The sequence below is a fragment of the Hyla sarda genome, chromosome 10 (genome assembly GCF_029499605.1).
Source record: "Hyla sarda isolate aHylSar1 chromosome 10, aHylSar1.hap1, whole genome shotgun sequence".
Classification (NCBI taxonomy): Eukaryota; Metazoa; Chordata; class Amphibia; order Anura; family Hylidae; genus Hyla; species Hyla sarda.
The window spans coordinates 83,639,056-83,656,623 of NC_079198.1; the positions used below are offsets into that span (position 1 = coordinate 83,639,056).

Here is a 17,568-nt window from a genome sequence, read left to right on the forward strand (position 1 = left end):
AAAAGTGATCAATAAGTCCTATCAATGCAAAAATGGTACCGTTAAAAACTTCAGATCACGGCGCAAAAAATGAGCCCTCATACCGCCCCATACACGGAAAAATAAAAAAGTTATAGGGGTCAGAAGATGACAATTTTAAACGTATTAATTTTCCTGCATGTAGTTATGATTTTTTCCGGAAGTCCGACAAAATCAAACCTATATAAGTAGGGTATCATTTTAATCGTATGGACCTACAGAATACATATCAGGTGTCATTTTTACCGAAAAATGTACTACGTAGAAACGGAAGCCCCCAAAAGTTACAAAACAGCATTTTTTTTTCAATTTTGTCGCACAATGATTTTTTTTCCCGCTTCACCATAGATTTTTGGGCAAAATGACTGACGTCATTACAAAGTAGAATTGGTGGCGCAAAAAATAAGCCATCATATGGATTTTTAGGTGTAAATTTGAAAGAGTTATGATTTTTTAAAGGCAAGGAGCAAAAAACGAAAATGCAAAAACGGAAAAACCTCCGGTCCTTAAGGGGTTAAAGGGGCCATCACGCCCCTCCCATAGACTTGCATTGAGGGGGCAGGGAGTGACATCACACGGGGCGGAGTCGTGAAGTCACAATACTCCGGCCCAGTGCTTGTCACACTGAACACTCTGAGCCTCCAGCGCTATAAAGAGCTAGCAAAGGTGGGTGCTGAATGACAGATTGCAGGGGTCCCCAGCAGTGGGACCCCCGCGATCAGACATCTTATCCCCTATCCTTTGGAGTACCCCTTTAAGTGTACTTTTAGCCAGATTCAGATTAAACATGCATGATGGAAATAACTATTACTTCTGCCTACTTTTATTTATTTCAGAGGAAGGTGTTTCTACCAATGATCACATGTTCAGCGCCCCCTATATTATTGATTCTGAAGATGAATTCCTCCCCAGTCAAGACAAATCATTATCATCATCAGGCACTAGCCACCAGGATAAAGTAATTTCACAGTCTTATGATGAGCCTCAGGCTGCGAGTATATTATGTGATCTGCACGAAACCAAGGCAGTAAATATGTCCGTACCGCCACATACTGCTACTGAGTCCCAACTACAACTGAAAAATCAAATAGATCAGTTAGTTGCGGATCAAAAAAACATAGCTGAGTCACTGCAAAGCCTCCAGAAAAATGTTACCGCAAGTCTGACTATCCAGACCAAAATGTATAATCTTGTGAAGAGCAGCTTTCAAGAGCTTCTATCCAGTCAGAAGGCATCAAATGAACATGACAGTATCATGGAACTCAGGATGAAGAACCTCCATGCCAAATTGGATGAGATGAACAGCGCCCTTCAAGTAAAGAATCTTCAGGACATTATGTCCAGTGAGGAGTCAGAGTTAAATGTAAGCAACACACAATATATAAGTTCTACTCCCACCACACACTATACACCAACAAAACCAGCTAGTCTTAAGAAAACCACTCCAGCAAAGAAGAGGGTATTGAACAAGTCTCCTTCACCAAGTGATTTAATGAAAAAGAAAAAACAATTCTAATTACAGTCAACATTATTGGAGCCCTTGATGGTTTAGCATACAAAAGCTAATGGAGGAGATTTATTGTTGTCTTTAGAGGTTTTATTTTAGCTTATAACTGGCGGATGAAATGTCACCCATGCGCCTATGCTTTTTTTTTTTTGCAACTTTTGGCTGTAAGCCAAAAGCTACAAATGGTCTTACAAAAGTCCATTTCATTTTTTGTTTTGTAATGGTAACATAGTAACATAGTTTGTAAGGTTGAAAAAAGACAAGAGTCCATCAAGTTCAGCCTAGAACCCTACTGTGTCGATCCAGAGGAAGGCAAAAAAAAAAACATGAGGCTGATGCCAATTGCCCCATGACAGAGGAAAAAATATTCCTTCCCGACTCCAATATGGCGATCAGAATAAATCCCTGGATTAATGTTCTCCCATAAATCTAGTATCAATAACCTGTAATATTATATTTGAGGGAAAAAAAAAAAAAAGAAAAAAAAAACATCCAGCCCCCCTTTGAACTTGTTTAATGAGTCAGACATTATGTGGCAGAGAGTTCCATAGTCTCACTGCTCTTACAGTAAAAAATCCCCGTCCCCCCCCCTAACGGATTTATCTAGTGCGAATGTCGCACAAAATAGTCACAAACCCCTCCAAAACTCTGCAGATCTACACCAGCCCAGACCTGGCTTACAAGACTACCTTTGGAGAGCACTTTCAAAAAGTTGCAACTGTAGAGGAGGAATCCTACAAAATGGTGTTCTGAAGTGGTTTATTGCTTTTTGCTTACGTGCGCTAAATTTATCAAACCACCCCCTCCTTGATAGCCTGATAAATATGTTGCACATAAGCAAAAATAAATGACTTTAAAACACACTTTAATAAATCTCCCCCTATATCAGTGGTCTCAAAGTTCTAAATCTCCACACAGTTCAATGTTTACACCTGAGCTGAAACTCACAGCAAAAGTGGACACAGGGATTTTGTTCTATTGCTTTGAGGCTCAGATTCCATTGAGGTTTTTTGTCCACTAGCAAAAACACCAGAAAAACTGGCAGTTTTTCTTGCGTTTTTGCTGGTGTGTGGAAACAGTCATTTTTGTATCCTGTGGCAATTTTTTCACTGCCTTCAGGGTACCACCCCATGGGTCGGATGCAGAGTGCCCAGCCCACGGAGTGTAAGGAGGTAAGGAGTGATGTATAGCATATAAGTATACCCATGTATAATATACAGGAGCCCAGCAGGGAAAGAGTTAACCCACGCTGCTGCTGAGCAGTTCTGGGTTAAGTCTTTGTGCGCTATCCTGTATATACAGCTGTCTATAGATGACTGTATATACAGGATACAGTAGGCACGTCAACAATTGGAGGCTCCCTGTTTAGGAACACACTGCAGTATGGGTACATCCCCCCCCCCCCCCCCAGGGGAGAGTGCCAAAAATGTACTAACCTTTTTTTATTTTTTTTATTCTCATTTTAGATACGTAAATGCGGAGGACTACACCAGATTTGGTGGATTGCGACGATGACCATTTTTTTTTAATGTCAATAAAAGGGTTAATGCGGGCTGTGGAGGAGTGTTTTTTTAAGATCCATTACTAAGCCGAGGCTTAGCGTTAGACTCAAAAACAGCTAGCACTTACCCCCAACTATTACCCCGGTACCCGCCACCAAAGGGGTGCCTGGAAACTCCGGTACCAACAGGCCGGGAGTGTCATAAATGGTGCTCCTGGGCCTAGGCGGTAACAGGCTGGCATTATTTAGGCTGGGGAGGGCCAGTAACAATGGTCCCCGCCCACACTGGTAACGTCAAGCTGTTGCTGCTTGGTTGGTATCTGGCTGATACTGAAAATAGGGGGAACCACACGTGTTTTTTATATATAAAAAGAAATGCAAAGGGTTTCCCCTATTTTAATTATCATCCAGATACCAACCAAGCAGCACCAGCCTGACGTTACCAGGGTGGGCGATGACCATTGTTACTGGCCCTCCTCAGCCTAAATAACACCAGTCTGTTACCACCTAGGCCCAGGAGGGCCATATTTGGCGCTCCGGGCCTGTTGGTACCGTCTCTTTCCGGCACCCCTGTGGCGGTGGGTACCGGGGTAATAATTGGGGGTTAGCGCTAGCTGATTTTGGGGCTAACACTAAGCCCTGGCTTAGTAATGGTTTCCATCTACAAGACGACTTCCACTACTAAGCCTCTAAATTCAATTATAAAAAAAACACAACACATTGAAAAAAAATAAAAAAGCATTTAAAAAAACACTCCCCCACAGCCCTCATTAACCATTATATTGATATAAAAAAAACGCTGGTCATCTTCACAGTACACCGAATCGGATGTAGTCCTCCGCATTCACGTATCTGAAATGCGAAGAATACAAAAACATGAAAAATGGGTAAGTAAATTTTTTGCGCTCTCCCCTGGGGAGAGCGCACATAATGCAGCGTGTTCTTAAACAGGGAGCCTTCAATTGTTGCTAAACTACAACCCCCATCATGGGCGGCTGTAGTTAAGCAACAGCTGGAGTCTCCCTGTTTGGGAACACACTGCCAGAAAGGCTTTGTTCCCATTATGCAAACGCTTAATCAGAACAGAGTCAGGCCTGGACGGTGTAGCTCCGCCCCCTAATGAAGTCATCAATAGGGGGGCTGAGCAGTAAAGTTTGCAGGGGGTCTCAGGAGTGAGGGGGTCTCTGTCCCACTGCCCTTGGACTACTACTCCCATCATGGGACAGAGTCTGTCCCATGATGGTAGTAGTTGTAGTACTGCAGCGCTGATGGATGGCACTTGCTCATCCCCTGGCTGCGGGACTTTTTTTTGGGACTTTTAGGGCTACTACTCCCATCATGGACAGACTCAGTCCATGATGGGAGTTATAGTCCAGGGGCTGAGGGGCAGATTGCAGAGACCCGCTGCCATCCACATTTATTAAGTTAACAAGCGGGGGGCACATGCAGCTCCACTGGTCTCCCCGTCGCCGGCTTGTACAGTTAAAAAATGCTGATCGCAGCAGGTCTCTGGAGAATAACCTGCTGTGATCTGCCCTCCAGCCCCTGGACTATAACTCCCATCATGGACAACGTATGTCCATGTTGGGAGTAGTAGTCCAAATTGTCACAAAAGAGTCCCGCAGCCAGGGGATTTGTAAGAGTAGTTGTAGTACCACAGCGCTGAGGAACACTTTTGGGACAATTGGGACTACTACTCCCAACATGGACATACTCTGTCCATGATGGAAGTTATAGTCAAGGGGCTGAAGGGCAGATCGCAGCAGGTCATTCTCCAGAGACCCGCTGCGATCCGCATTTATTAACTGTATAAGCCAGCGGCACATGGAGCTCCCCGCCGGCTCCTGTATACAGCTGTCACAATTCATAATCCCTGCCACCGGGAGATGGGATCTCTTCGGGATTATGAATGGTGACAGCATATACAGTATTCCCCATCGGGAGCGCAGTTGAGCCACATGTGCTGCCGGCATGTTAACTTAATAAATCGCAGCGGGTCTCTGGAGAATGACCTGCTGTGATCTCCCCTTCAGCCCCTGGACTATAACTCCCATCATGGACAGTCTGTCCATGATGGGAGTAGTAGTCCTAATTGTCCCACAGCCAGGGGATGTGCAAGTGCCATCCCTCAGCGCTGCGGTCCTACAACTACTCCCATCTTGGGGCAGACTCTGTCCCATGATGGGAGTAGTTGAAGTTTAGTATCCCCTGGCTTTCTCGGTAGAACACTTTCCTACGTGTCCTTTTTGATGGTGTGTTTTTGAGTAAAAAAAACTTATTTGTGCAAAAAAAACACTATCAAAAAGATGCACAAAAAAGACGCAAAATAACTCACTGCGCAAAAATTCACGCTACATATAGAAAATAAAAAGCTTCTACCACTAAATTCCCCCCATAATCCTCTGATTTTATTATATCTGGAACATATGACACGTAGTCTCAGATCGCTACTGAGTAATAGGGTAATAATTATGTTCAATTCTTCTGTCCCAGAGGCACCAAAAAAGCTCCAAAACTTTATAGATCCCTCACATCCTCTACCAAGATTTATTGTAGGTTTTATGTCCCTGGGGGATATTTATTAAAGCAGTCTATGTCCCACATCAATATAGACCAAACTACAGAGCGCTGTGCACAAACTTCGGGATCTATGGTTTAGACTGTATTTAAACCTGCTTCAGTATGGTCTGTCATTTCGGCGTACTTTCAGCCGATGCGACTTGTCGCTGAAAAGTCGCTTTTGATAAATTCAGCACCAATGCATTTTTCCATCTAAAATAGACTAGAACGCGTCATATTTTAAAAAATCCTCTAAAGCAAAAGTCGCAGAAAAGTCGCACATATTTAGACTGCGACTTTCTGTGCGACAAATTTAGACAGGAAAAACCAGTCTAAATCCTTTGATAAATATCCCCCTATTTTCTGTAAACCTAATGATGTTATGCATTGCCAAAGAGCTCAAGTTTAGTCTCCTCTACCATCAGGATTGTGTTTTTTCTTTATCTATGTAACACTCAGCAATGTTTAGTCATTTTTTTTATACTTTTCTATACGAAGTAGGACCTTTCTCTGCCTTCTCCCATTGAGCTCTTTTTTGTTTAGTGTGCGGAATATGGTACAGGTTAAAACCATGAATCCAGATGCCACATTCTGAGCCAACCTTTGTAGAGTTCTCTCATCAATTTTCCTCTGTCCACCACGTTTTGGAAGGTTCTTGACTGTTCCAGAGTAGCAGACTTCTTGATAACATTTTGAACAGCTAAAGCAAGTAGGTCAAGGTCCTTGGAGATAGTCTTGTACCATTCAGCATGTTTGTGCTTGGTGATAGTAGTATTTCTGGTCTGCTCATCTGTCTTGTCTTTGCTATTGTGAACAAGGAACTGGGAATAGAACTGGTCTTTATAGGCCTCAAAGCCATCATTCATAGAGTGACTAAAGTAATGTAATAAGGGGAAATTAGGCCAATTTCTAAAGAGTACCGGTCATCAAACCATATTTTCTAAACTAACTCAGATTATATTCCCTAACTACTCCTAATAACCTTCCTGCCCTTAAAAAATGTTTCCCAGCTTTAAAAATCTCTGTATCATACCTTTCCCTTTGTTCATATTGTGTGAGCTCATGGCAGGAGAAATTGTGCGTTCCACAGCATGCGCAACGTCACTGAAGCCTGCGAGAGCTGTGCCTCATCAAGCCCTGCACACGCTTCCTGAGTTTGGTCTCCGGCTAGGCTGGGAATAAACCAAACTAACTCTTTGACTTGCACAGGGAACAGAAAAGAGCCATGGTGTGGCTTTTTCCAATCACATAAAAAATATATAAAGGTTGAAAATTTTAACAGAAAGTAAATAGCAAAGTGTCTTAAAATTACATTAGTGCAGATGTCTGTTACCGTCGCCTTGGAAAAAAGTGCAGGTGCAATGAGACGCTCTCCTTGAGATGGCTGTTCGGCCATAGAACAGCCATCTCAAGGAGAGCGCTTCATTGCACCTGCACTTTTTTCCGTGGCTTCGGTTACAGACATCTGCACTTCCAAGACCGTTCAGAAGTATCCCAGAATGGGAAGGTGCCGGCAGCACTCCTGGCTCCTACTTGCGCTATATGGTGTTGTGCCCACAGTACAACACCGAAAGGTGAGCAAGATTCCTCCTCTGACACCTAATATATTGTTGCTAAGAGTAACGGCACATTGCTGCTCTTTCCGGTTTCTTTTTTTCCCTTATACTCTACACATTTTAAAATTACATAAGGAACAATATATTAAAAGTTTAGTTTGGTTAAAGGTACTTTTTAATAATCACAGGTTAGTCTGATTTTGTCTTTCATTTTGGGTTCAATTCCGGGGACAATAATCCTGTCCTGGCCATGATTTAATTTTGTATCCCTTTTTTCCTGCAAAACTTGTATTATTTTGATTTAGTATTTTTTTTTGTTATCGAACATGGGTTTATACATATCCTTGCAGTTCATCTAAATGCTTTATTTTACAGGGCATAATATTTCAATAATGTTTACCACAGCTGTACCATACAAATCCTACTGCCATCAGTACAAAGTAAGGTTTTTCACACATACACAACACTGGCACCCCCACAAACATAGATGACTATAGGGTTGTATAGCAATGTAAGTACAGTTTAGTAGAATGGTAGAGGGTTCTCAGTGTTGCATTTTTTTTATTTTTTATAAACTGCCGCTGTATTATAGTAATGCGCAAGCAGTCTGAATCATGTTCACACAGACCAGTGTATAGGACACTTGTACTACCCAGCTCAGCACGGGTATATTTACATCCTCCTATAGCTTTTGTGTTTAAAGGAGATATCCAGTGCTGAAAAACTTATCCCCTATCCTGAGGATAGTGGATAAGTTTCAGATGGTGGGGGGTCCGACCGCTGGGGCCCCCCGCGATCTCCTGTACGGGGCCCCGGCAGCCCGCAGGAAGGGGGTGTGTTGATCACCGCACAAAGCGGTGGCTGACATGCCCCCTCAATACAACTCTATAGCAGAGCTGGAGCGCTGCCTTCGGCAACCTCCGGCTCTGCAATAGCGCTGTGTTGAGGGGGCGTGTCAGACGTCGCTTCGTGCGTTGGTCGACACCCGCTATCTGGCCAGCGAGCCGGGGCCCCGTACAGGAGATCGCGGGGGGCCCCAACTCAGTACATACACTGAATCTAGGTAAAGGTACCCATTGATCCAATATGTTTAAATAAAAATTAGTCGTGTATTCAGGGGCTGTGTGTTGAAATACCATTTTCCCTTCTGTACTGAAAGACAGAGTACAGTTTTCATGTTAATAAACCAAATCCCCCCCCCCCTACGGGGAAGCCTACAACTAAAAACCCCCCTCAACAAAACTTTTATTGTAATTGTTTTAAAAAGGTAGTTTTTCCCAATGGATACCAAATAACATACTAAAATCCCAGCAGATCACTCCAAGTCACTTTTATTGTAATAAGTGGTCCCTCACACCACAAGGTGGAGCTGATGACATGTCAAAAAAGGCATGACATGAACACAGGAGTGCTCATTCTAAAGCAACAGGGCTATGGAAGACTTAAATGGGGGATTCAAATTTATAAAAAAATAAATAAACTGCAGCAAAAAAAAAAAAATTAAAAAAAAGGAATAGTGACCCACTGCCAATGTAATGTTCTTGAAGCTAATAAACTATTACCACTTTTGTATCTATATTTACACATGAATACACATTGCTTTTGCGATATTGAAGACTTTTATACTTTATTTCTTTGATTTTTTGGGGTTGCACAATAGCAGTGCTAACACAATCAGGATTACAATTAACACTATGTTTTCTAGGGAATGTTTTTTCATTGTAGTAATAAATCATATTGTATTAAATGTATTACTTTATTGAAACCATGTACAGACTGATGATTTCTGGATGCCATTGTATGTTTATGACTAATTACATTTTTCTACACTACAATTATTTGCTCTGAATGGTGGAGTTGACATATGCTTATACCCTTTGGACTAAATAAACTCTTGCTATAAAGATTTTTTTTTGCTTTTCCTTTCAGTGGATTATTATACATCTGTCCCTCAAGTTACAATGGATTCAGGTTATTTGTGGATTTATAAAATACAATGCTCTTTCCTGGACCACTGCAACTTGAAACCACATTCGACATATAATACCTCAAACGATGTATGACATGTATTATTGGAAGAAAGGTCTAGCCAATGAGCATGGGCATTTGTCCTCTAAGAATAAACTTCCAGCAGCTCTTTCTGACTTCTATATGTAAAGACTCATCTTATTTATCTGCTTTATTTTACATAATCTAGACTTTGTGGATCGTAGGTAACATTTTGGTGGCTTCAGAACCAATTTCTAGTTTTGCAAGTTTAAAGAAAACCTGTCAAAAGTTTAACGCTGCCAAAACCGTGGGCAGCGAAATGCTGGGACATGATTTGTCGGGCGTTTCAAAGACAGTTTACAAATGCAGCTGAGATCTGGGTAAGTAGTCATGGGAATGGTGGGACCCCGTGGCTGCTCTCCACCCTGCAAGCACTCAGTGATGCATCTCTACATATACTAATATATGGAGAGATGCGTCACTCAAAGGGTGGAGACAGATTTTGCTGAAATGCCTGAGCATTTCAAAGTAAATCATAATGTCCTAGCATTACGCTGCCTACACCAGTTTGATGCAGCATAAAACTGGTGACAGGTTCCCTTCAAGGCTGGGATGCCACTTATTTTTTGGTTTAACCTGATAACGACCATGGACGTCTATACTCGTCCAATGGCCGTTACCGGGGTATGACGCGGGCTCCCGACTCGAGCCCGCGTCATACCGGCCAGCCCCCAGCTGATTCCTCTAGCTGGGGGCCGGCGTTAATAGCAGACATGCGGCCGGCTATTAACCCTTTAGATCGCCGCTGTCAAAGTTGACAGCGGCGTCTTAAGGTGCCTGTATTAAGTTCCTGGTGGTCCAGTGGGGTGTATCGCCCCCCCCGCAGCGCGATCGCGGGGGAGCGATCCACTACTGAGGTAGCCTGAGGGCTTACCTCTCCTGCTGAGGCGGCTCCGGCTCTCTGAAAGATAAAGCCTGGCAGGGCCAGGCTTTATCAATCGAGCGCAGAGCACACAGATCATTGTGGTTTTATGAAACCACAATGATCTGTATGAGGAATCTAATGATTCCTCCTAAAAGTCCCCTAAGAGGACTAAAAGTGTAAAAAAAAAAAAAAAGTGTAAAAAAAGTTTCAAAACACACACATTAACCCCTTCCTTATTAAAAGTTTAAATCACCCCCCTTTTCCCAAATTCCATATTAAAAATATGTAACCATAATAAAAATAAACATAGGTGGTATCGCCGCGTGCGTAAATGTCTGAACTATAAAAATATATCATTAATTAAACCGCATGGTCAATGGCGTACACGTCACTTTTCATACCATAAAAAAAGGAATAAAAAGCGATCAAGAAGTCCAATCAAAATAAAAATGGTACCGATCAAAACTTCAGATCACGGCGCAAAAAATTAGCCCTCAAACCACCCTGTACGTGGACAAATAAAAAAGTTATAGGGGTCAGAAAAGGACAATTTTAAATGTATAAATTTTCCTGCATGTAGTTATGATTTTTTCCAGAAGTACGACGAAATCAAACCTATATAAGTAAGGGGTCATTTTAATCGTATGGACCTACAGAATAAAGATAAAGTGTCATTTTTACCGAAAAATGTACTGCCTAGAAACAGAAGCCCCCAAAATTTACAAAATGGTGTTTTTTCTTCAATTTTGTCGCACAATGATTTTTTTTTCCGTTTCGCCATAAATGTTTGTGTAAAATGACTGATGTCATCCCAAAGTAGAATTGGTGGCGCAAAAAATAAGCCCTCATATGGATTTTTAGGTGCAAAATTTAAAGGGTTATGATTTTTAAAAGGTAAGGAGGAAAAAACGAAAGTGTAAAAACAGAAAAATGCTTGGTCCTTAAGCGGTTAAATGCCACAAACACCATCCTAGCTATAATTAGTTTATTTATTTATTAATTTTTTTAGGTTCAGTGATAATTTTCCAAAATTGTAGCATGATATTTAATGATTGTTTGACCCAGAAAAAGAAATCCACCCCCCCCCCCCCATACAACGTGTAAATCAAATTGGTGTTATTTAAACAAAAACCCTAAAGACACAAGAAATGTAATGAGAAAAAGCGCTGGGTATAGATTACCAAAGAAACACACTATTTTTGGAAAAACGCCACAGAAGCTGCACCTTGGAAGTGCACAATGATTGCAAAAAAATTAATAAAATAAAAAATATAAAAAATATATGCTACACAAAAGTTGTGTGGTTTGGCAGCCGTGGTCTCAAGAATTACAATTGTTTCAACTTACAATAATCCTTCTGAAACCACAAAAACTTGAGAGAACACTGTATTAATTCTTCATCGGATATAAAGATCTTCAGTTTGCTGACGTTTAGTTGAAATAAAATCTAGGGCATGTAAAAAGAACACAGGAATGCATCTTGTAACATGCTGGAGCTCTGATAACTGTATCATGTATCATCACATAACCAGGACACTTATCGGTGGGGGTCTGACTGTCAAGAAGCACTCACAGTAATAAAATACACTCAGTTATCTGTGTCAGTCTCAGACTAGGTTTCCACCCAGGTTTTCCCCCCACGTCTCCACGATAGCACCCATGAGATTATCTCCTCCTCCTGATTGGGACAGGGAAAAACACTGAGAGGTTAAATTCCCCACCCCTTCCTGTCCACACCAGTGTTTTTTCCTGTCCCTGTCAGGGAAGGAGCTGAGAGGTGCAGGGGGGTTTTTACTCTCCTGCATGAAGAAATTAAGGCCCTTACCGGGGCCTTGCGGACTCTGGGTGCGAGCATAGCACACCCCGTCTTTTTCTCCCCGTGGTCCGGTCCTCTCTGTAGGTCCGCTCCGGGAGCATGGAGGCGGAGGAATACCGCGGGAGCACCGTATAGTGTGCGGGTCTCTGTACGGTCTCCTGGTAGCGGTCTCTGCCTTCGGCGAGCGCTTCTAGTTTATTTTCTCCCGGCCCTTCCGGCCGGGGATGCTGGCGTCTGACGTCACTTCCGGCCGTGCTCGGGCGGGGAATTTGACTCTGGAGACTGGCCTTTTTCCTATAAGAAGCCCCTCTCCCAGATGGAAGCTGCTCTAACTGATTCCAACGTTGGAAAATACAAGGCTGCATCATGAGCTCACCTGCAAAAGTTCCAGATCCTCCAGTAATCCCAGGATCCGTGAGTACTGAGGGCCTATGGGTTCGCCCTGGCCTATCTTCATTGCATGGTGTTTTATCCTTCTCTTCCTTGTATTTGCAGGGAGACAAGGATTCTGCAGGTTCTTCGGTTAAACCGAAAAAATCAAAACCTAACAAATGTGTTATTTGCTATAAGGAGTTTCCTGAATCTGCTTCTAAACCTCTGTGTAAATCATGTATTGCATCAGTAGTAAAAGATGACTCTCCAACTCTTATGCAAGAAATTAAATCCATGATTCATTCAGAGATACACTCTGCATTGGACTATTTTACACCTGTTACCCCTGTGGCATCCACTACTTCGGTTAATGGCTGTAAAAGACTAAAATAGTGTATTTTTCGGATTCTGAAGAAAGTATCTCCAGAATTGGAAGAAGGAGAATTTGTTGAAAATCCTCATGAAGAGGAAGATTCCTCTTTGAAAAAATTCTTGTTTAATTCTGATGATATAGAATCCTTAATTAAGTCCGTCCATACTACCTTGAATTTAGAGGAAGTTCAGGAGACTTAGTCTATCCAGGATGACCTTTTTGGAGGCCTAGGAGACAGGAAACCCTGCACTTTCCCTGTTCATACAAATTTGCATAAAATTATTAAAGATGAATGGGCTAAGCCAGAAAAGAATGCCTTTATTCCTAGGGGTCTAAAAAGGCGATATCCCTTTGATGTTACAAACTCTACTACCTGGGACATGATACCATTAGTAGATATCCCGGTTGCTAAGGTTGCAAAGCGTACCTCTCTGCCTTTCGAGGATACTACACAACTTAAAGATCCAATGGATAGAAAGGCAGAGAGTTTGCTTAAAAAGACCTGGGAGGCTGCTTCCTCACTGTTAAGGCCAAGTATAGCCTCTACCTTTGTAGCCAGGACTTTAGGAGTTTGGTTAGACCAGTTGGAATACCACCTCCAGTCTGATACCCCTAAGGACCAGATTTTGGAATCCTTACCTCTGCTTAAGATTGCATCTAATTTTTTTATCAGATGCCTCTGCAGAATCGGTAAAACCTTCTTCTCGTACTACTGTTTTGTCCAATACCAGTAGGCGTGTACTGTGGTTAAAATCTTGGTCGGGAGACATGACTTCAAAAAGTAAACTCTGCTCCCTTCCTTTTCATGGAAAATTTTTGTTTGGTCCAGAGTTGGATTCTATTTTGGAAAAAGCAGCAGACAATAAAAAAGGATTGCCCTTAGATAAGGTCCAACCTAAAACGTCTCCTTTTCGTCTTTTTTCCCAATCAGACCAATCCTTCAGAGGAGGTAAAGGGAAAACTGGATGTTGGTCTTACAGGAAGGGCGGTAGGGGTAGAAATATCTTTACTAACCCCGGTCAGTCCTCTTCCAACCCTAAGCAATGACGCCAGGCCAGTGGGGGCAAGGCTTTCCCATTTTACCCCAGTTTGGGAGTCACTAATTCCCAATCCCTGGATAGTAGAGATAATATCTCAGGGCCTCCGGAGTTGTCATCACCTCCCCCTCCAAAGGTATGTTGTTACTCAACAGAGTAAAAATAAACAGAAATTGGTTCTCAAGGGTGTTTGGGACCTTCTCTCCCTGGGTGCTATACAGGAGGTTCCTCTACTTCAGAGGGGCCTAGGTCATTATTCTTCCCTGTTTTTGGTTTCCAAACCAAACAGGAAGTTCCGTACAATTATAAACCTGAAACCCCTGAACAAATTTGTGGTTTACAAAAAATTCAAGATGGAAACTGTGAAGTCTGCAGTTCAGTTAATAACGGAGGGGGCGGTCCCATCCAAATTTCCCAAAATATCTGAGATTTGCCATTTGGTGGGGGACCAGGGTCCGCCACTTTCAGTTTGTCTGTCTCCCATTCGGCCCGTCATCTGCGCCTCGAATTTTCACCAAGGTCTTAGCAGAGGTGGTTGCCCTTCTCAGGAAGGAGTCTATTCTAATTATCCCTTATCTAGACGACATACTGATAGTGGCGGACTCAGTTCCTCAGCTGGAACTTCATTTACAGAGAGCTATACTTGTTCTCCAGAAGTTGGGTTGGATCCTAAATCTAGACAAATCAGATCTTATTCCTAGTCAGAGAAAAATTTTCCTAGGTACCCTTTTGGATTGAAGGATCCAGACCTCCTTTCTTCCGGATTCCAAAAGGGTATTACTGCAGGCATTAGTCTCCAGGTTTCTAAGCCTCCATTCCTGTACAATCAGGACAGCAATGTCCACTCTGGGTCATATGACATCATGCATCCAATCAGTAGCTTGGGCTCAGTTTCACTCCAGGCCTCTACAAAAGTGGATCCTAACCATTTGGGACAAGTCTCAGAAAGCTTTAGACAAAAGAGTGATAATTCCCACTCAAGTAAAAACCCATCTAAGATGGCGGACATTCAAGAAAAACATAAAGGGAGTAAGTTGGTTTCAGTCAAACCAGTTACTCATAACAATGGATGCCAGTGCAGGAGGATTGGTTGCTCACTCAGTCTCGAGTAGTCCAAGGGAAATGGGATCCTCAGACAGCAAGAAAATCGTCCAACTTCAGAGAATTACTGGCAATATGGATGACACAAGAGTTAGAGGAGAACTGCAAAAACCGCCATATCCTCATTTACTCCGACAACATGACTGCAGTGGCCTTTATAAGGCGTCAGGGAGGTCCAAGGTACACAGCTCTCCAGTCAATTTTGCATCAAATATTTTCTTGGGCAGAAAACAAGGTGCTTTCTTTCTCAGCAGTCCATCTCAAAGGGGCCTGGAACTTGGAGGCGGACTTCTTGAGCAGACACATATTAGACCCAGGGGAATGGTCTCTAGCTCCGTATGCATTCAGGATGATTACAGAGAGATGGGGGGTTCCTCAAATAGATCTGTTTGCAACCAAGAGAAATCACATGGTGGATCTATTCTATTCCCTAAATCCAAGGGACTCTCCGCTAGCAGTAGATGCATTAGCTCAGGATTGGACATTCAGTATGAGATACACATTTCCCCCCCCTGCCACTAATATCTCGGGTCCTTCAGAAGCTAATGAACTATCATTGCATTCTAATTCTAGTGTCTCCATACTGGCCAAAGAGGAGCTGGTTCTCTCTATTAAAGACTCTGGCTGTAGAGGATCCCATCTGCCTTCCTCCTCAAAAGCATCTGCTGTCCCAGGGACATGACAGCATGGAAATTGAAAAGTCCATTCTGCTGAAGGAAGGTTTCTCTGAAAAGGTAGTAAGTACCCTTCTATCTAGCCATAAAGATACTACCTCCAGAATCTATGCTAAAACCTGGAAGAAATGTATCTCTTGGTGTGGGGATTCTTTTTCTATCAACATTCCGGTGATTCCTAAAATTCTAGACTTCCTTCAGCAGGGATTTGATTTAGGTCTCTCCCCTAGTACAGGTTTCTGCTCTCAGTGCTCTCTATCATGTAAAATTGGCTGATAACATGTGGATTTCAAGATTTATTAAAGCGTCCAGCAGACTCAGACCTAAGACTTTAAATATCTGTCCTCAGTGGAATTTAAATGGGCACTGTCATGAAATAAAAAAATTGATATGTTGTAGTACTTAAGTACTACAACATATCTCTAATATAGTTTAATTAAAAAAAGTGATTTTAAACCAGTTTAAAATCACTTTTAAATTCGGCCACTAGGGGTCGCCCTCCTAGTGGCCGAATGCATTCGGCAGTGACGTCACTACAGAATTTCGTCTCATTTGAGCCTGGCAAATGAGTCGAAATTCCAGTCACTGCGGTGCTCGCTCCCGCCTGTCAATCAAACAGGCGAGAGCGAGCACAGTGAAATCCAGGGCTGCGCACTGGCTCCCTGGACTCACACACTGGCCGCCTCCCTGCTGCATATTCTCCCTGCAGCAGGGAGGAACATGGCTCTTACCTCTGCTTACAGCCCCGGCTCCAGTGGGGATACGCCGCCTCCTCACTGCTCCTTGCAGCTGTGTCCTGTCATTGCTGGGGGAGCGCGTTATATGGTGCAACAAGTGTATGCCCGGCTTCCTGTCATGCTCCTACACTCTGGTAACTCTCTCTATGGTTCTGGAGGACTTTCAATCCTCCAGAAACATAGAGACAGTTTCCAGAGTGTACGGGCTTGACAGGAAGCCGGGCATACACTTGTTGCTTTCTACGGACCCCCGCTCATGGTCCGGCACAGGTGAGGGGGAGGGGGGGGGGGGGGGTTGTGTCTTCCAACACAGGGTGCCTCCAGTTGTTTCCCCACTACAACTCCCAGCATGCCCTGACAGCAAATAGATGTCAGGGCATGCTGGGAGTTGTGGTGGTGAAACAGCTGGAGGCACCCTGTCCTGAGAACTATGGGCGGAACTCGGCCCCCAGCAGGCATCAGTGACGTGGTGCCTGCTGGGGAAGTCTGCCTGGTAGTGAGCACACTACCAGGCAGACAAAATGCCATTTTTAAGATAATAAAAAAATAAATAAAGGCAGGGAGGGGGTTAGGGATAGATGGGCAATAGGCAGGGACAGAAAAAAAAAAAAAGAGGATGGTGGGAGCTACCCTTTAAATACAGTTCTAGCGGCTCTTCCTTTGGATCCCTTTGAGCCTCTGGATTCTATTTCTGAAAAATGTTTGACTCTCAAAACTATATTTTTAAATCGCCATCACTACAGCTAGCAGAGTAGGTGAAATTCAGGCTCTTTCTATCCAAGAGCCTTATATCAGAATTTTGGATGACAAAATCATTTTTAAAGCTTGATCCTAACTTCCTCCCTAAAGTTGTCTCTACGTTTCATAGATCACAGGATATTGTGGTTCCATCCTTCTGTTCAGATCCCAAAAATGACTTAGAAAAATCATATAGGGGGAGATTTATCAAAACCTTTGCAGAGGAAAAGTTGCCCAGTTGCCCATAGCAACCAATCAGATTGCTTTTTTTAATTTTGCAGAGGCCTTGTTAAAAATGAAAGAAGCAATCTGATTGGTTGCTATGGGCAACTTTTCCTCTGCACAGGTTTTGATAAATCTCCCCCATAGTCTTTTGGATGTTAGAAGAGCTGTCCTCATCTACATTGATGTGGAGGAAGGATGACAATCTGTTTATTCAGTTTGCTGGCCCTAATAGAGGCAAGAAAGCCTCTAGGAGTTCTATAGCCAGATGGATTAAGACCACAATTTCAGAGGCTTATGTGGGCAGAGGAAAAGCCCCTCCTAGACAATTGAAGGCCCATTCTACTAAAGCAATTTCCTCATCATGGGCAGAGAGAGCTGGAGCTTCTGTAGAACAGATTTGCAAAGCTGCCACTTGGAAAAAACTTCATTCCTTTTCCAGA

The 17,568-nt window shown here is 42.9% G+C and overlaps 1 protein-coding gene across 1 annotated transcript in view; it reads left to right on the forward strand.

The window, feature by feature from the left end:
• The window catches only part of LOC130293216 (uncharacterized), a 51,691-nt gene extending 35,908 nt beyond the window's left edge, over positions 1-15,783 (forward strand). The window contains exons 4-5 of the mRNA XM_056541718.1: positions 855-1,381; positions 9,071-15,783. Coding sequence (XP_056397693.1) covers positions 855-1,381; positions 9,071-9,166 — 623 coding nt within the window. The 3' untranslated portion in view covers positions 9,167-15,783. The remainder of the gene's footprint in view (positions 1-854; positions 1,382-9,070) is intronic.
• The last annotated feature ends 1,785 nt before the right edge of the window (positions 15,784-17,568 follow it).